Below are 20,269 nucleotides of genomic sequence, written 5' to 3' on the forward strand. Positions count from 1 at the left end.
TGAGGTGGCCTACAAAGTGTGGCATGAAAGCCTGGCATGCGACCATGTGTATAACAGGACAGGGGGGGGGGGGGGGGGCGTCTGCCATGGCTCTTGCACTGCCTCCTTTGGTGTGGGGAGCAAGGGGGGAGATGTTCAAAAGTAATCTCTTGGGAGGCGCAATTCACTTTTTATCTTGAGCTCTCCCTCTCTCAGTCTTTGCACTGGTTGCTGCCTGGGCAAGCAGTCTGTGCCCTCATTTCAAGGGACGCATGTTATGCAATGAGAGGAGGGCATTGCTGCTTACTAGCGTAGATTTGGTTCGTGGTATGATGTGGCACAGGCTAGTCGCTAGGACTGGGTGAACCCCACAAAGCTGCCTGTGAATCTGAGTGTAGCTCAGAAGAGTAAGTCAAGACCATTGGTTTCTTTCCATAATGCTTTCCTAAAGTAAAACTAGCAGGTGCCCAAAGAGTGACCAGAACACTATGCGTAACACAGGAGATCCATGCACGCAATACATAAACAAAGGTACACATCCAGATAAACTGGCCATAATACCACGCTGAGAACGCTGAACAAAGTATCAATCTTACACGCCAAGTTCCAAACACTAATGCCTCCCCCACCAGGCTCCCTTTTGATGCCCACTCTGCTCTCTCCATCTTAGCATCGTACACGTGCGCTCATTCTCCTGTGCACTTTCGCTCTCCCTTATGACCTAATGAGACTAGAGGAGGTATCCCTTGTAAGGATCAAGGCTGGGGTGGCCCCATCAATCACGTGCCGATGGGGCCCTGAAGAAGACACAGGATCCACCACTTGCCCGAGGTGTTCCACACCAGATGTTCACCCCTGCTGTAGACTTGTGCATGGACAAGGGCTTCAAGGACATGAGTTTTACAGGAAGTGGGACTAATGACGACAAGGGAGGAGGATTTCTTCAAGTGACTGACCGACAGCAATAAGAACGGGAGCCTTCTCCGGTCCCTGCATGAAAACAGCTTACATGATTTTCTTTGATTGGCCGGGAGAGTGCTGGCAGTTCGGATTATCTGGATTTCCAAATTAATGAGAGCTGAATGTACTAGCTTTTACTTTAGCTTCACTCTGGGATTGTTACATTATGGTTTGGTTTATGGTTGATAGGGTTTAACGTTCCGAAGCGACTCAGGCTAAGGGGGACACCGTAGTGGAGTGCTCCGGAAATTTCGACCACCTGGGGTTCTTTATCTTGCACTGACATCTCACAGCACACGGGCCTCTAGAATTTCGCCTCCATTGAAATTCGACTGTCGCGGCCGGGATCGAACCCGCATCTTTTGGGTCAGCAACCGAGCGCAATAACCACTGAGCCACCATGGCAGTTCCTTGATGCTTTATGCAAGAGATGTTCCATTCCATGTGTGTCAACTGTGTTCTTTTGCAAACTGGTCTTTCGTATTTTATTCTGGGTGCAGATCTTAAAGGAGATCTCGGCTGGAGCTGCCGCTGTGAGTGGGGTCACAAATGGCCAGGTGTGTGGTGCTGGTGCCGAAGACATGGGACTGGACGAGCCCAAGAAGGTGGGTAACAGTGCTGTCCTTTCTAACTCTACCTACTGTAGCACTCTGCATTGCTGTTGTCCATTGAAAGGCTAGGTGATTAGAATTGTGTTGTGGGAGCGTGAATGCATTAACTGATGTGCGCAAGCTCTGTTTTTGGCTTGTGCATCTAGGGAACTAAAGAAACGTTCATGAACTGTTTGGCATGTCAGATGGTTTAAATTTTTTGCCATGGCGGCTCCCTGTGCGTGCAATAGTTGTTAGTTGCTGTGGTAATGTGGAGACTTTTGAATGCTCAGATCTTATGGGCTTCTTTGCAGGTGGACTTCCGAGGGAAGCTGTATCTGGCACCTCTTACTACGGTAAGTTTGAATTTCAGCTGTGGAAGCCTAGGCTCGACGGTCAGCATCGTTAGCAGGGGGCAGGACGCTGAGGCGGCAGTGACGCATAACTGGGCTGGCATTGTCCAGTGTCCACCATGAGTGGAAATGTTGGGACGGTGGTCACGCAGGAGGAAATGGGGTCGACTGCGAGAGAAATGGAAACGGAATAAGCGCTTCTTCTGAGAGCAGTGTGACAGCTTCAGTGTAGGTAAGCAGCACAGCAGCGGGAACCTGGTGGCAAAAAGATGGCAGTGCCTCGGACACTTGCTCCCGGATCGCGTGCTGAGGTGTCGGAGCCAGGTTAGGTGGAGAACTCGGGACACAGGGAAGGAGCGCAGCTGCCGAGCAACCTCTTCACGAATAAGCTGCTTGATAAGCGTCTCAGCCTGCACAGAGGGTTGCCAAATGACAGCGTGCTATCCACGCAGCTTGTTGTAGCTCTGGCAGAGATTGAAAATTTCGGCGGCAGAGATGGGATTCTCGGCCACAAACATGTGAAAAGTGTCATACTCGATGCCTTTGTGCACACGCTTGACTTTGTCAGCCTCCATCATGGACGCATTGACTCACTTGCAGAGGTCGATGACATTTTTTGGTTTGAGGCTTAACCTCCGAAAGCGGCTCAGGCTATGATGGGCAGCATAGTGGAGGGCTGCAGATAATTTCGACCACCTGGGGTTCTTTAACGGGCACTGACATCGCACAGCACACTGGCCTCTAGCATTCGGCCTCCACCGAAATGCAACCACAGCGATCAGGATCGAACCCACGTCTTTCCGGTCAGCAGTCAAGAACCATAACCACTGAGCCACCTCGGCGGCATTGATGAAAACTTCTATGTTGCTGGTAAAGGTTTCACCAATCTGCTGGTGCGAACTCACAGACTCTGTGCAGACACTGCTTGACACAAAGTTTGCCCACGGTCGCATGGCCGAAGATGTCGGTAAAGCTTGTCTTGAAGGCATAGGTGATGAAGTCCAATATAATCCCACAACCCCCTCCAAAAAAATTAGCTGTGGCTTATCTCTGGTTAAGCCTGGGTGATTGCGAAAGCAATAGCTCCCTGACTGCGCTTGGCTCTGCTGGTGGTTTGGCATGGCTTCGCCTTTTGTGCAACTAACGGATTTACTCTGGACACAACATGGTTTCTACTGTTTGTTTATTCCAATGAACACGCTTTGGATTTTCGCTCTGCACTACTCATAGACGATTCTTCAGCATTCAGAGAGTCCATGAAACTACTCTCACTCAATGAACTTGTAGAACACCGCCGGGCTCGCCATTCTGCGGCATAGGCGCATTGCTTAGCCAACCGCTCTTGCCTTTCTTCATCTGTCTCCTCGGCACTGCGCCGGCGTTTGCGCGCAGCACGTCGCTCCAGCGACGCCTTGTACAACTCCTCAGACATGACTAAGCGGAGCGCGCCTGCGGCGCCCCGTTTATCCTCTCTTTGCGAGCGCCTTCACGCGTCGGGCCGAGAAGGCTGTCACGTGGTAGCCGCCGCACCGAGCGAAGGAACGACTACGGCCGAAGAGACGAGTTGGGGCCCCTGCTCTCCTCTGGTCGTGACGTCACGCTGTCACGTGGTCGTGCGCCGCAGCTGCGCCGGAGCGAAGGAACGACCTCCACCGACGGCAGAAAAGTGCTAGCAGTATTGCTTTCGCAATAAAACTCTTAGGCGATCCTCAGTGGATCGTTTGAATGTGTTATCATTTTCTGTTGCTGTTGATTTTGTTGTAGCTCCGCCTGAAGGTGTGACACTATAGCGTTAATGGGTTAAGGCCCACATATGCAGAATTTGTCATTCTCTACTTTGCATTACAGTTGGTAGCAAGGTGCTGGGAGTGGCAAGGGAATACGTCTATTTAGGGCAGGCAGTGAGCACAGATCCAAATCATGAGAGCGAAATAACTAAAAGATTAAGAATGGGGTGGAGTGCATTTGGCAGGTTTCCAGAGATCATGAATGGCAGTTTACCAATAAACGTCAAGAAAAAAGTACACAACAGCTGTATCTTACCGGTACTCACCTATGGGGTAGAAACATGGAGGCTAACAAAAAAGGTTCAGCTTAAGTTAAGGACAACGCAGCAAGCTATGGAAAGAAAAACGATAGGTGTCACGTTAAGAGTTCGGAAGTGGGAGGAGTGAGGGAGGAAACAAACGCAGGTTAATGACATCCTAGTTGAAATCAAGCGGAAGAAGTGGGCTTGGGCAGGGCATGTAATGCGAAGGCAAGGTGACCGCTGGTCCTTGAGGGTAATGGAGTGGATTCCGAGAGAAGGCGAGTATAGCAGGAGGCAGCAGAATGTTGGGTGGGCGGATGAGATTAAGAAGTTTACGGGGATGCAGTGGCCGCAGCTTGTTAAGCACAGGGTTAATAGGAGAGGCATGGGAGAGGCCTCTGCCCTGCAGTGGGCGTAGTCAGGCTGATGATGATGACTTTACATTCATAGGTCACTGGTAGTGCTCATACCACTCTTGGCACAGTGGTGCAGCGATTAAGCAATGCCCCACTGCTGCAGCAGGTGGCTTATAAGACCCAGGTTGCTCTTCCCAAGCAACCTCTCTTGACCAATCTTTAATCTAACTGCCACCTGCCAGGGGAGGAGGTTTGCTCATAATTCAGTGCAGTGCTGCCAACCCTAGGGATTTTTTCCTAGGTCTAGAGAATTTTGATGTTGTTTAGGGGAAAAGAGATTTTTCGTATAATCTAGGGAAATTTTATTTGAGAGTTCTTTTTTTTCTCTCTCTCAAATTGGGAAGACAGTAGAAGGTTTTCATTGTTTTTTCTCTACAACTGACGAAGGCCTGTACAACGCCGCTGCGCGCTCGAGTAAAGCCTGTTTCACATGCAAGTGAAAACGCTTTGTTGCTGAGGCACAAAAGCTGTTTAGAGCCATCGCGGCGATGTTCCAACAAGTTACAATTTTTTGGCCGCGCTGCGCTGCTCAATTTTCAGTCGCGTGCATGCATGTGAACCAGCCTTTTACACTGACGTAGGCGGACGTGTATGGTCCCTGACGTGGCCAGTGGCACCCGCTGCTGTTATCTAGCGCACCACTGCCTTCCCTCAACTCGTGCGTCCCTTCCTCACGCTGTGTTTGGAGCTCACTGCACGACGTGAAATTCCCTGCATGTTTATTTTGATAACTAGGAAAGAACAAGGGCGCCATTTTTGTTTTTTTTTGATAAAGGAGCGCCGTGTAGAAAATCTTAGCTAGTCTAACTAGGGGAACAATTAACAATTCCCAGTTCACCCACCGCAGTGGCTCAGTGTATGGCACTCAGCTGCTGACCCGAAAGACAAGCCTTCGATCCCAGCTTCAGCAGTCGAATTTCATGGAGGTGAAGTTCTAGAGGCCCGTGTACTGTGCGATGTCAGTGCAAGTTAAAGAACCCCAGGTGGTCAGGATTTCCGGAGCCCTTCACTATTTCATCCCTCATAGCCTGGGTCGCTTTGGGTCGTTAGACCCTCCAAAATCATAAACCATAATTTCCAGTTCCATCACGACGAGCAAAGTGAGTTGAGGTCACATGAGTCATACAAAACCTGTAACAATCACTGCTTCATTGTTTTAATTGACTCAAACTGTTACGTCAGCCACCCTCCAGAGCAATCGCAGCAAATGAACCAGCAGCTTTTATATTGCAGTTTCCACACATTCCTCAAGTGACCTCCAGGCATTTTGTACGTGGTATCCTTCGGCTGAAGTATAATCCGACACAACATGAGAGAAAAAAATTCAGTTAATTCCACATGCCGATGCATGTTTACTAATACCTTGCGTACAGTGAAAAAAAAAAACACATACACGATATAGAGCCTTTAATTTGTAATTTCCAAAGAGCGCTACGGTTTATCTGTAGCTTTATTTAGAAGTTCTTCATTTTAGATCCTTCATTTCAAATACGTCTGGTAATAAGGTTGCTGCATGGTAAAACTTGCTTCTGAACTATGCATAAATATACATTTTTTCCCAATTGAAGACTATTTTCGTATCTAGGGAAATCTCGGGAATTTTTGGTTGCAAATTGGGGGAGAAGCGGCTCTGTAGGATGGCAGCACTGATTCAGTGGGACAGTTGTGATGAAGTCACAAGACCCTGCTGAGTTAATGAATGTATTGCAGCTTTTTTTTTTTACAGCCTTTTTTTTTACGTGACACTGTATACAGCTCATTCATTCGAAAGCTGAAGCCATCAGTGTAGTAGTAGTAGTAGTCGGCACCACGTGTCGTAAATAATTGGGGGCTGCATAAAAATTGCCACAGAATGTTCCGGATAGTGTCATACGATTAAGCGTTTTGTGCAGCATAAGCTTATTTGTTAAGTTAGGGCCTAGCTCACGGCAGGGATTTGAAACAGTGGCTCAAGGAAAAGGGCTGCGTTAAAAAAAAGTCATGTCATATCATGGGCTGTTTGGGTGTCCACCAAGATAAGTGAGACTGTTACTGCATCAGTTCCTTTCTTCAAAAAACCAATTTCCGATTTGTCCTGCGTGGGCTCCCTGGCAGCGCTGCAACACGCTGTCGCGTTCGAAGCTTAAGTGTCCCCCAATTTTTTTTTTATCACTGGGCTGCAATGGGGGTTCAACCCATGGCAGAGGGGAGACAAGCCCTGAACGCTCTACCACTTTACAAAAATCAGTTTAACATCTTGGGGGGGAGTGTGTGTGGCAGGCACTCTCATTTCATGAATATCATTCTACTAGTATCCCTGAAGAGGAGAGTATACAACAGCTTTGTCTTACTGGTACTCACCTATGGGGCAGAAACAGGGAGGCTAGCAAAAAGGGTTGAAACTTAAATTGAGGACATGGAAAGGAAAATTTAGGTGTAATTTTACAGGAAGAGAGCTGTAGAATGCATCAGAGAACGAACACAAGTTGATAAGATCCTAGTCAAAATCAAGAAGAATAAATAGGAATGGGCAGGTGATGTAACGCAGAGAGCAGGCAGACGGTGGACCGATGGTCCCTCATGGTAACGGATTCCAAGAGAAGGCAAGTGTCGCGGGGGGGCGGCAGAAGGTCAAGGTGGGCTGGTTAGGTTAGGAAGTTTGCAGGGATAAAATGGCTGGAGCTAGCATAGGACACCATTAATTGGAGGGATATGGAAGAGGCCTTTGTCCTGGACTGGATGTAGGCTGATGACTTCAGTGATGATGATGATGATGAAGATTGCAATCATTTTAGGTGGTTTGTGCCACTGATTTTGGGCCTGCAGTTTGGCTGTTTTCAGCATTTTATGCTTAGCTCATTTGCCAGATGGGAGGCAGGCTGTTATGTTTCTTTCTCTTTTTTTCTAACTTGGCATTCTTTTGGTTTTCTGTACCAGAACCCAAACTTTGTGTGCCTTGTAATGTAATCAGTAGTTATGGAATACCATCACTAACTCGCCCAGCAACTTACCTCCAATAAAAGTGTGTCTTTGGGAGGCAGAACTTGTGTTTGACAGGGTGTGCATTTGACAGTTGAGCAGTGCGAAAATTTGGCAAAATGGCATTGGTGTCAGCCATGGTGTAGCTAAGCCCGGCAGTCTTTCACTGTCGCAGGTGGGCAACCTTCCCTTTCGGCGGGTGTGCAAGGAGTTTGGTGCGGACGTGACGTGCGGTGAGATGGCGATGGCGGCCAACCTGCTCCAGGGGCAGCCATCCGAGTGGGCCCTGCTCAAGCGGCACTCCTCGGAGGACCTCTTTGGCGTCCAGGTGCGGGCTTGTGGAGCTGCCATTTAGTCTGGTTTATCGGCAATTCAGAGGTTGGCAACATCGATCAACCAGGATTGGTGTCCAGCCTAATCCTTGCAAACAGAGCATGCAATGCGCCCTCTCACCAGAAGAGAATTTCGCTGCCCTGATGCAGTACTTGACCTGCATCTCCCACATGAATATGCCAGTTAACCTGCAGCCTGCAGTTCCTGGCTGCTGTGTATGCATGTCTTGTGTGCGTTGCACTGGATGGCGCCACTGCCCCAGCAAGTACGGTGTATGTGTTGTGCCGTACGATAGGTGGAGCCACCGCCTTAGAGCGACCTGTCATGTGTGTGTTCGTGGAGAAAGGACGCTCCCGAAACGATGGTGTATGTACGGCCAGACGCCAATGGAAATTAAACTACTGTTATGTTACCTGAACACAACACTGGTGGTTGCGGAGCGACTAGCCGAGGCAGCGGTCAGGCCTGTGACGTGGTGGCTGATGATTAGTTAGGCTGATGATGATGATGAGTGGCCATGTTTGTACTCGGGCTACAGGGCTATCGGAGCACAGTCTCGCACCAGCTGTTATGACTGCGCCTGCAAGTGGGACACAACCCGGCAAAAATTTGGTATCCACTTGACACTCACTTTCGTTCCTGGACCTCCCAATCCCACTGCAGGGGCCAGCCCCCAGAATGGACTTTGGGCCTTAGATTAAACTAAAAACACTTTTTGCTGCACCTGGTGATCTTGGTTTCGAAAGACGCTAATATTCCACACAGAGATACCAGCGCATTGTCACCACTGCCACGTTTGTCTTGCACGCTTGCTCAGTGGATAGGAATGCAAGAATGTCATTAAAGCATCAGCAGGCCTTTGTTTGTAACCAGAATCTCACTTTCAAGAGAATTTGAGATAAATGCCATGTTTGCACGAATATAAGACTTTTTTTTCCTGATGTTGTCTGCTTCAGAACGCACTTCATATTATATATTTAACCTAGGTACAAATATAGCAGTGTTTTTTTTTCCCTGGCTCTTCAATACAGCTAAAGCAGCCTTTGCCACCAGACAACTGGGCCATTAGGAGAAGCCAGTTTTCCAAAGACCTTGGAGCCAAGCATGCGGTGTGCAACTGCAAAGGAGAGTGCTGCTGTAAACGTGGGAAGGTGCCGCGAGCAGTTGACAAAAGGAAGGCACTGAAAGAACTCAGTCGAGTAGCCACTTGAGCTCCGCCTGAAGGGTATGACATGGTAGCATTGATGGGTAAATGCCCATGTGCGCAGAATTGGTTTCCTCTACATTACATTCATAGATGCATGGGAGTCCTCATACCACTACCGGCATGGTGGCATAGCAGTTGAGCGATGCGCGTCTGCCCTGCGATGGCAGGTCCTGCCACCGGTGGGGCCTGTGCAACTCAGGTTGCACTTCCCAAGCAACCTCCTCTCATGACTAGTCATAAATTTAACTGCCAACTGCCACGGTGGGCAGAATGCTCACATTCCGGTGGGCAGGTTGTGGTGACATCACATCACCTAAGTGGCAGGTGGGCCGCCTGCTTTTTCCATGAATTTCATATTTTTTCATATGAATTTGATGTATAAAGGGAAAGGAGATAGGACGAGCATAAAATCCTTCAGATCGATTACGATAACATCAGTTGCATACAGGCTTGCAATGCAGGTGATTAAATATAAAATGTAGTCATGGGTAGAAAGTAATAGGATACTTGGAGAACTTCAGAACAGGTTCAAAAGTGGAAGGCGCTAGATGGTAGCCTGTTTGTGCTTACCCAATGCATAGAAGTGATATCGTACTATTAACTGATAGCCAGGAAGATTTGCCGACTCTGGTTAATTCTTGCAAAGACGAAGGAGACGTTCTAGGCTTCACATTTAGCACAGTTAAGTCAGGTGTGATGAGTTTTAACGATTCCACTGGTTAGATGCTCACAATACAAGGTCATGCAATACCCAGAGGGGCAAAATAAAAATAATTCTGGGTATGGGTGAACAAAAGACAGATGTACATGGAAAAGCATGAACAGACTGTTAGGGTGAAAGGGGGAAGAGATGCCGCGATAATCAAACATAGGGCAGTATGGGGCTACGAGTATGAGCTACTGAGAAGTATATTTGGAAAGGAATAATGGTGCCAGGGCTTACTTATATTTGGAAAGGAATAATGGTGCCAGGGCTTACTTTCGGTAATGTGGTTCTGTGCTTATGGGCAGAAGTTGAGTCGAGATTAGACGTAAATCAGAGAGCTGTTGCAAGATTAGCACTAGGGGCCCACGGCAAAACCACAAACGAGGCAGTACTGGGGGATGTGGGCTGGGCATCGTTTGAAGCACGGGAAGCTCAGAGTAAAATGCTATATGAAGAACGCCTGAGGAAATTGGACGATAACAGGTGGGCAGCTAAGGTATTTAAATACTTATACAGAAAGATTGTTGACTCGCAGTGGCGGAAAAGAACTAGAAAACTAACCAGTAAGTATGCAGGTCATGAGGACGGAGAAAGAAAGAGCATTAAACGACAGGTTAAAAATGCGGAAGTTAAAAATTGGATGAATTCAATGGAAAATAAACATAGTGTAGAACTATATTGTCACGTTGTAGTGACGGCAGTCCAGCGGTCAGGAAGACACCAGAAATACTTGCAAACGAAGCTCTTTATTTGGGCTGACTTGCGCCCGCAAGAGAACTAATTCACTCGGTGGCGGCGTAAGCAACAAGCGTGCTCGTCAATCGTCGATCTACGAATGTCCGCTGCTCGCGGCATCGCTCAATTTAAAGCCGGCAAGGAAACTTCCAGATAGCAGGACAAGATCATCTACAGTAATCTGGAAAAACCTAGATGCAGCCTCTCATGGCTGCAATCAATCGAGATTAGACTGGTCGCTTCTCGCGTCACGAACAAAAATGATAACAGCCCTTTCCTGCAGCCTTGAGCGTGAACGAACAAACACTACAATGATACGTGGCATTACCCCCCTTCCAAAGAAGCATCGTCTCGATGCTTTAAAATGAAATTAAACACGGAGAATACTTCGAGAACTTAGAGTCCTTTAGCGTTCCTAATAAGGTGTAAGGGCAGCGGTAAAAGCTTCAAGTCTGGCCGTGTTGTCGTCGGTGTTGTCATCGTATTTGTCGTCGTCATAGGGGTCATCGTTGTCGTCGTAGGGGTCGTTGTCGTCGTAGGGGTCGTCGTCTTCGTGGTGGTGGTCGTCGTCGTAGTGGTCGTCGGTAGTTCTCGTCGGTAGTTCTCGTCGATGGAGGATCTTAGTTCTTGCGCTCAGAAGCAACCTCACCTCCAGAGGCTGCTTGATTCAGTTTAACCTTCGGGGGCTGGGGAAGCGTCCACGCACTGCGTAGCCCCGGCTTGGAGATACAAAGCGCGGTGACGATGGCGACGGGGAACGCGAGAAGCGGCTCGGCGATGAGCATTCCTCCCGACGCAAGAACTCCTCGATTTCGGCTGGTCACTGACCGGGTCGGGGTCGTGGGGCGTCGTAAGAGAACCCTCGGATGCCCATTCTCCTGTATGTGACGGAGAATGTGACCGGCTTCTCCGCAGTGGAAGCATAGTGGGCGGCGCTGGTCGGGTGTTCTCACCTCGTCGCATTTCCTAGGCCGTGTGCGACGCTCGTAGGACGGGCGAGTTTGTGCGAGAGAGCGGCGCTCCACCGCAGCTGGCTAATGGCGATAGGGGCTTGGGTCCCGTCGTCGAGGTGCAGGACGGCGCACTGCTGCGGCTTAAGTCATGGCTGTAGGCTGCAGAGGCTGCGTGGTAGACTGGAGTCAGGTCCTCCGGTGAATGACTCAGAGGGCTGGCGTCACGACTTGTAGGGGGTGTCCGGAACATGGAAGGCTACCCAGCACCTCCACCAGATGTCACGTTGTAGTGACGGCAGTCCAGCGGTCAGGAAGACACCAGAAATACTTGCAAACGAAGCTCTTTATTTGGGCTGACTTGCGCCCGCAAGAGAACTAATTCACTCGGTGGCGGCGTAAGCAACAAGCGTGCTCGTCAATCGTCGATCTACGAATGTCCACTGCTCGCGGCATCGCTCAATTTAAAGCCGGCAAGGAAACTTCCAGATAGCAGGACAAGATCATCTACAGTAATCTGGAAAAACCTAGATGCAGCCCCTCATGGCTGCGATCAATCGAGATTAGACTGGTCGCTTCTCGCGTCACGAACAAAAATGATAACAGCCCTTTCCTGCAGCCTTGAGCGTGAACGAACAAACACTACAATGATACGTGGCAATATCGATACTGGAAAAGGCAGATCAGGAAAGAATTTTTCTGTGATAACCCAAGAGACAGTGCCCTACTTTTTGAAGCTAGGTCAGGGTGTCTTAGAACACGCAGCTACAAAAAGAAATTTAACGAAGAAGATGACACATGTGCAGTGTGTGGTAGATCTGTGGAAACAATTGAACACCTCATAATCAAATGTGATGGTATCCATCCGGATGTCGATGCAGGCACAGTCACTCTTTCTGAGGCCCTAGGGTTTAAAGATAACAATGGTCCTGTAAATAAATCTGCAGTGGAAGTTAGCAAAAAGCGATTGGAGGATTGGTGGCTGAAAAGCAGAGATGTGGCATAAGGTTAGAATTGTAGGAAACCGTAGGTAAAGATGATGGCGATTCTTAATGAGAATTGCCAACACAGTAAACAAAAAAATAGTAAAGAAAGAAAAGCTGAGCATGGTGGCAATTGCCACCACCCTGTTTCAAAGGGGGCGCTCCTATCCATCCATACATCCATCATCCATCCATCCATCCATGTTACATCATGCACGTGGGAAATGTTGCCACTTTAACTACACTGAACTGTTCATTGCTTCTGTATCCAGCCTGCTGTTTCCTTTTTTTTTTTCGTAGCCTGGCTGGAGGGCTAAGCTGTAACCAGCCTGTGCAGTTTTCTGATCGGGCTAAAATCGTAAGAATATTTTGTTTAAAATTTTTGTGAAGCCTTAAACAGCCCGTCATATTGTGGGTATTCGTGCAAATACTGTAAATTGGACATTCTCCTGTTATGCCGCTGTTCTTACTAGCGTCTGTAGCAACATATGCGAAAAATGTTTAAATCCGCAATTTTTTGCGGAATCACATAATCGTGAGGATCTAGAGGTCCTTAGCTATAGCTTACCCAAGATGGTAATGAAAGTTTAGCAAGCAGTGCTAATATGGGGGTAGTTGGTTTTGCATCATTGTTAAGCACGCTACTTTACAACACAAACACACAAAAAGACACGCACAACGACAAAGCGCGAACTCACAACTGTTTATTACACATGAAACACTTCGTCGTTTTATACAATCAAAGTGCAAATAATGAGTTCAGAGCTTAGCAGCTTAGAGAGTTTAGCAGCATAAGCGCAAGAGATGTCCCACACCCCTACCCAGAGTTACTGAACACACTGGTTGTTATTGGCATTTTGCACAGCACTGGCTCTCACCGAAATTTGCCTTTTATCGCAGAAGTAAACACTTGGTGATTTTTTTTTTATTTGTGTGTGTGTGTGTGTATCTGCCTGCCTGTGCATTGCACCAGTTAGCCTGATGAATGGGGTGCGGTGCACTTTCAGTCACAACCAAACTGCTTGGGAACCGTTCCAGCCAAGTGTGGTGCACAGCGTACTCCTTGCAGAGATCAGAGTGTAGCATGTTTCCCGTGTGCAGCTGTGCGGAGCACACCCGGATGTGATGACCCGCTGTGCCCAGCTGCTTAAGGACCGTTGCAGCGTGGATTTTGTCGACATCAACATGGGCTGCCCCATTGATTTCGTCTACAGGAAGGTGAGCTGTGGCTGGTTTATGACAGAGCGAAAACCAGGGTGTGCCAAAACTCTTCTCATCCACGTCACTGCCCTGTTGCCGGGACCACCACCTTTAGGACAAGATAGGCAAAGGGTGTAAAGGAGGGGCTTCGTATACATCGCCATCCATGCATATATTTTACTGAAACCATCAATGAGGACCTCCAGGTCACATTACGCTACATTGCATAACCTCAGCCAAATGGGCCTCGTATAGCAAAAGCTCATTAATTCTCGACCCCTGTCAGTTTGGTAATTCGGATAATTCAAACTGCCCACTTGGTCGCGGCCAATGCCCATGTAAGTCCGTGGCACCGATTCGGACGCTATGGGTCTCGCACAGGTTAATTCAAATGGGCTCCCAAGGGAGGCCGCATCCAAGTCCATCAAGTATGACTGGCAAGGCAAGAGACCTTTGAAATAACCCTGCTCCAAACCTGAATTCCATGCTGGAGAGTCACTCAAGCAACTCTGGCGTGCATGTGATGGCAAGCGGGACCATGGACAGGCGGCCCCATATCTAAGAACACTCCGACCGCTTAGTTTCAGTTTCACTTTTCTGAGCTTCACACGAGCCAGCGTCAACTAGCCAACCGACATTTTGGATGCTGAATGGCGCATCGCTGCTGTTTACTCTCTATCCCCTGGCCCCCTCTATTTTTTTTTTTTTTCCTCGCTGCTTCCTCGAGTGAGCATTGCCTTCGCTTCTGTCCGCCTGTTTCCATTAGTCCCATGTGCCGAAACTGCACACTCGTAACTTGCCGTTTGCAGCTGGTGTAATGAAGCCTCTTGACGCACCGCTTGTGATGGTTGTGACACGGTAGCCGTGGATCTCCACCACGTCACACCGTGAAGGATGCGGGAGGCCCTTACGATTGTGGAGCAGTTCTGCTTTGACACTCCCTACAGTGTGCACGCAATAATGTATTTGTGGAATCATGAAAAGCAGTCATTGCCGCGCTGTTCTCATCTCAAAATCAGGTTCCCGTTGCCTGGTCTTTCACCAAATGAATTTACACTCATGCAAGCAGTTCTTGGTAGTTTTTTTCTGAAGGAGGGGTCATTACTTTTGGGTAATTCAAATGTCTTTTCCGGTCCCATGAAGTTTGATTAACAAGCTTTTACTGTGTTTCTTTGATGCTCCAAGAAGCCTGTCATGAAAACTTGATGTACTAGCTGCTAGGAAACTTTTGCTTACTGCGTGTGTTGTCACTGAAGAAGAATGCCATTTAAATGCGTGTAAAGGCCGCACCTGTGTACATGCCGCACCCTGCTTTCTCAAAGGAAACATTTAAAAAAAAAAAAAAAGATCTATGTAAGGGCCGCACCCGAGCTTTCCACGACGCACGTGGGAATAGCCTTCTAAATGCCTGCGCTGTGGCCTCCACGATCAGCTCCGACTGCGAGCAATGGAGCGCTTGATCACGGAGGCCACGCACACAGGAGCTTCCAGGTGCTGCCCACAGATGGCGCCCATGGTCGCTGTCTATCATCATCATGGTCAACTTTTTTTTCCACCGCGAGCTCCCGCTATCCATATCGACATCAGCACCACCAGCTCCATCCTTTTGTGGCTTTCAGAGGCACGGGTATAGTGCCTAGAATATACTGGCTAGTGTGCCGAGGGCGTGCGCTCACGAGGTCACAGCGGTGATGCCTTCCCACAGCCACCACGAGGGGGTGCTGCCAACCGCTAAGGTGCCACCGCGCCGCGTTCGCGGGCTGGTCCAGCTAGTACGGCATTGGTAACTATCAGTAACTAAATGTGGGCCACGCTTTTCTCTGTGAAGCCTGTCTTACTCCTTGCTCTGAGAGCACTTTTGTCTAAAAACTGTCTTGGCAGGACACAAACTTTCTGGCCTAGCACTGTTCGTGGAAAATCCTTGACTCAAATAGCACCACAGGACCAACAAAGCGCACTACCAGATCCAGTCTGCTAATTTTATTGTTTTGTTCGTTGTGCTGAAGAAGTCAGACAGAAAACTCAAATTGAATGTTCAGTATCCAGCAACAAATCCAGCTTATGAACTTTAAACAAGCACCGAAGTTTGACATGTTGGCCGCAGTAAGTCATTTTGAATAAACGCTCGAGTTCGAATAAGATTCGTTTTGCTGCTACATAGAAACTTTCGATCGCAATTTTACTCGATCCAGATCCACTCGACTGCAATCCGTGCATCGCGATCATAGGTTAATTTTTTATGCAACATCATGCTAAGTGCGCCCGACGAGATGTATCCACATGGTTGGTCCGTGTAGCAGGGCCCATTCTTGTTTGCGGTCAAAAAACTGACCCGGAAAGGGCCCATGCCAATCATGTGGAAGTGCCCGTGCGACACTGGTAGCATTAATATTTTTGCAAAGATCATTACAACAGCTTTGCATTCTATTCCTGGTGTTGTTATGACCAAAGGGATTTCAGTGCAGCAGCAGAGAGAAATGCAGACCAAGAAGTAATGCACACACGATGAAGACAATGCGAGAGCAGCATCGTCCTCGTCTTGTTTGTGTTTTACCTCTTGGTCTTCGTTTCTTTCTGCTGCTGTTTTTAATTGATCATGTACCAACTAGCTCTGCAATCCACCTTATCAACACAGACCGCGCACTTTCGGATAGGCTGATGTTTCTGCAGTTCAGTTGTGCCCACTGCAATGTTGGTATAAATCAGTCAATCAAGGTTTAATAGCGTCGCGCATGCGCAAAATAAAGACAGGGACATATTTACTCTTTCCCAACGTGGCACCTAGCTGTCTACAATGATCGCATGATGATCAAGACAAGCAGTCTGAATTGGACTCACTTCTCATGCATTTTACATGGAAGTCATTACTCGATTCTGAGGAAAATAGGCTTTATGCAGATATCTGTGAGCTTGCGCTCTTTTTTGTAGAAAAGTATAGGCAAGAACAAAAAGCATGTAATGATTGTGTTACTTATTCGAATCTACAAAGTCTACAATGCAGCACAAACTACACTAAGTCATAGCAATAATAAACAAGTAAAATATTTTGAAGTCAGTGCTAAAAGTTCGTGACAAATTAAGCATAGCACTGAACTAATTGTATAATAAATGAACAACAAAATATCTGAAGTTGGTTGCTAGAGATAAGACTGTTCCAGAGGCGCGGTCTCTCTGCGGCGAGCGCGTTGACGATGTTGGCCACTGTAATTGTGAACATTCTCTCGACGCAATTGTCCTCAGAATGTTTCTCGCAAACAACGCATGTAGGAGTTAGCTTGCGATGCTCTCTATTTTTATCAGCCGCTTCCACTCCACAAGACGGGAAATACGATTAATTTTCTTCGATGTGGGCAGCTCTCGCTTGTAATGGCATAGCCATGTTCCAGAACAGGATGTACCTAATGAATTTCTAGGGTTTGCCCTTGATTCGTGCAAAATAGCAGTGGGTTGTGGAAGCTGACATTACTTGCCATCTTAACCGTTAAATAAAGATATTTATTATTAGAGATATCATAATGAAATTGTGTGGGTATATGTATCTCTTGCTCCTGTTTTCAAAAATGTAATTAGTTTCAGTATTTCTCAGTTAGTTCCAATATTGCGTAAAAAACACTGAAGCCTAATTAGGTAATTTCTTATGGATCGTTAAGATACTTCAATATTTTTTGGTTTCGATTGAAATGGAGCTTTATCAGTAGACCTACCATGCGGAGCTTTGCTATTTTTATTGTTATTGAAGTACATCATCATATAAAAATGTTCAGTTATACCGAAGCACCATAATTATAAAATATAGTAAGATGACATTATTGTTCACAAATGTTCGACTCAGCCATTAAAGATAGCATTTCTGCATAGTTTAGTTCTTTCTGAATTCAACTATATAGTAGTAATTGAAATTTCATCATAAAAACATAATGAAAACTAAGGCTAATCATGTTGGCAAAAAACACGAAACTGAGAAAATGGCATTTGAGTGTGCACGCCAGCCATTCGGAGCTCATTGTAGAGGCCTCGGAAAACAGCGGAGTGCGGACGTTCCAGGAGGATTTCACAATAGTGAGTAATACCAAGATGTAGGAAAGAGCATCAACTTTCGAACTAGACCAAGATGGCGTCAGTCGGGGACGAAGTTGTGAGAAGCGACGAGTGCGAAGCTCTGCTGCATTTTGCTCCGAGATCACCATTTCACTGCTTCAGAGAAATCAGATATATCAGTTTCTTAGTAGTCAGAGATCGAACTGGACCTGGAAGCTTTGTAGGTAGGTACTTCAATCTGAATATGCGATTATTGAAAATCGAAATTTCAACATTGTTTTTACCATATCAAGACCTGTATTTCCCCCTAAATGTACGAGCAACTGGGCCCAGACCTGCACTCGTGCATTTGTTTTGGAAGCATGAATGGCGTGGAAAGCACCGCCGGTGAATTTTATGAAACTGGTGCAATGAGTGCAGCCAAATGAAACAGAGCTCTTTGGCGGCGCGCTGTGACTGAGCAGTTGCCTTCATGTTGCAGGGAGCTGGATCGGGGCTCATGGGTCGTGCAAAGAAGCTTGCAGAGATTGTGTATGGCATGGTGGGCGTCCTGGATGTGCCGGTGACGGTCAAGATGCGTGCTGGGATGCAGGAGGGCCGCCAGATTGCCCACCAGGTGATCGGCCAGCTTGTCGGAGCACCTCGCAAGCCCGCCCTCATCACGGTGAGTGCTTGCTCACGTGGTTTTGTTAGCTGCCGCCAGAAACGACTCTGCTGTTGTTTCATATTGGTTCATTCATTCAGCCGTTTTAGTTCTTTTTGGTTATGGAGAGACAGATGCATTGCAAAGCTGGTGCTGTTTTTCAGCATAATTTCAAAGTTGGGAAAGAAAGAATAAAAAATTTTGGGGGCACCTAAGCAATTCTTATGGTGTGTAAATGCAAGAGCATTTATAGTTGTTTCTGACTGTGTCACTGAGTTGTCAGGGGCTTGGGAGGGGGGGGGGGGGTGAACGTTGTTTCACTGCAACAGCTTACTTCAAACACTTCGCTGCATTGTGATGGTCCTGTACTTCGTCGGCAGTGAACTGCCGTCTCTGGCCACACTTTGCTACCTCGCCTGATGATGTAGACACGAGCTATTCAACTTCGGATGACAAAGGCTTAATAAGCCGCGTTTACATGGAGATGACAGTGGGCATCTGATTTCCTAGGGTATCGCGCGGAGCCAACAGCCACTGCGTACATGTACCACATCAAGTTGTTGCTATCAGGAAATTGACTATCAATTGTATCAATAGTTTTTTTTGCAACCATCCAAACTGTGCCGCCGCGGTGGCTCAGTGGTTATGGTGCTAGGCTGCTGACCCGAAAGACGCGGGTTCGATTCCGACCGCGGCGGTTGAATTTCTTTGGAGGAGAAATTCTAGAGGCCCGTGTACTGTGCGATGTCAGTGCACGTTAAAGAACCCCAGGTGCCCGAAATTTCCGGAGCCCTCCACTACGGCGTCTCTCACAGCCTTAGTCGCTTTGGGACGTTAAACTCCATAAACCAAACCAAACCATCCAAACTGTCGATAGTGTAAAAACTATCGATAGTACTACAATCGATAGACTATCAATAGTATTACTACCGATAGCAAGACTATCGATAGTGAGACTGTTGATAGTAAGACTATCAATAGTAACACTATCGATAGTAACACTATCGATTGTAACACTATCAATAGTCACACTATTGATATAATGCATTTGCTGGCCAGCGATACAGCCAAAACATTTGTAATAAGGGAGTAATTACTCATTGACATCAACCCAAGCGTAGCCATACGGCTACAAAGGAAAGCTATAGAGCTTTCTCAGAAACTTCGTAGTTAAAGAAAAATTTGTCCTGGTCCGGGGCTCAAATCCGGGGCCACCGCTTCACCGGAGCAGTCGCTCTACCAACTGAGCTAACCGGGACGGCAAGCTTATGGTAGGGCGAGAGTGAATTGGTCAATAACTCGAAGTTATTGATCAATTCAGCCAGCCCCAGCCAAAACATTTGCTATACCTGATTGGTTCCATGTTCATATGAGGCTTAGCATCCCAAAGAGAATCAAGCAAAGAGACTTGCCGTGCCGTCCTGGTACGCATCACTTTAGACTCCCGGTAATTGAACCTCGGATAGTTCACACTTCAGTTAATTCAAACTTCAAAGTTTTGGATGCCTTCCTATAATTTCAGTTCATTTTAAAGCGTTTAATTTGAAGCACATTTGTGGCTGAATTGAACTCTTTCTCTCATCCCAATGTTCACGGTGCATGAGAGAGCGGTGGCCGGAGTTACTGACATTAATTTAGTGGGGCCACATCAGCCAAAAATTCAGTCAGGTAGTAGTTAGGTGGTAGTGGCATGTGGTAGTGGCATGTGGTAGTGGCAGGTGGTCATTAAATTAATGACTGGTCGCCCTGGAAGAGCAACCTAGGTCACACGAGGCCCACCACTGGGAGCACCTGCCATTGCAGGGCAGTGGCGCATCGCTCAACTGCTGCACCACTGTGCCTGGAGGGATATGGCGACTCCCAAGGATCTCATGAATGTAAAGTAGAGAATGACCAGTTCCGCATATATGGGCATTAACCCTTTGACGCTATCGCATCATACCCTTAAGTAGAAGCTTAAGTGTGCCCTCCATTTTTTATGTCTGTGCATTACGTTCATGGTTGAGTTTTAGCATTGTTTTCATGAGCTGCGCTGGGTCAGTAGTGCAACCCTGTGCAGATGTCAACGTGTGCCCGCAGGTGCACCCCCGTTCCCGGGAGCAGCGCTACACCAAGTCAGCGGACTGGGCCTACCTGGAGCGCTGCGCCCAGGCAGCCGCCCCCATCCCCGTCTTTGGTGAGTCAGCTGT

General features: G+C 47.6%; 1 protein-coding gene across 1 annotated transcript in view; it reads left to right on the forward strand.

The window, feature by feature from the left end:
- The window catches only part of Dus3 (Dihydrouridine synthase 3), a 64,547-nt gene that overhangs the window by 22,499 nt on the left and 21,779 nt on the right, over window positions 1–20,269 (forward strand). The window contains exons 4-9 of the mRNA XM_089546468.1: window positions 1,440–1,544; window positions 1,844–1,885; window positions 7,461–7,613; window positions 13,301–13,417; window positions 17,919–18,101; window positions 20,160–20,256. Of these exons, the coding sequence (XP_089402594.1) occupies window positions 1,440–1,544; window positions 1,844–1,885; window positions 7,461–7,613; window positions 13,301–13,417; window positions 17,919–18,101; window positions 20,160–20,256 (697 nt within the window). The remainder of the gene's footprint in view (window positions 1–1,439; window positions 1,545–1,843; window positions 1,886–7,460; window positions 7,614–13,300; window positions 13,418–17,918; window positions 18,102–20,159; window positions 20,257–20,269) is intronic.

Source organism: Amblyomma mixtum, chromosome 5, assembly GCF_055824585.1.
Source record: "Amblyomma mixtum isolate Tamu chromosome 5, ASM5582458v1, whole genome shotgun sequence".
Lineage (NCBI taxonomy): Eukaryota > Metazoa > Arthropoda > Arachnida > Ixodida > Ixodidae > Amblyomma > Amblyomma mixtum.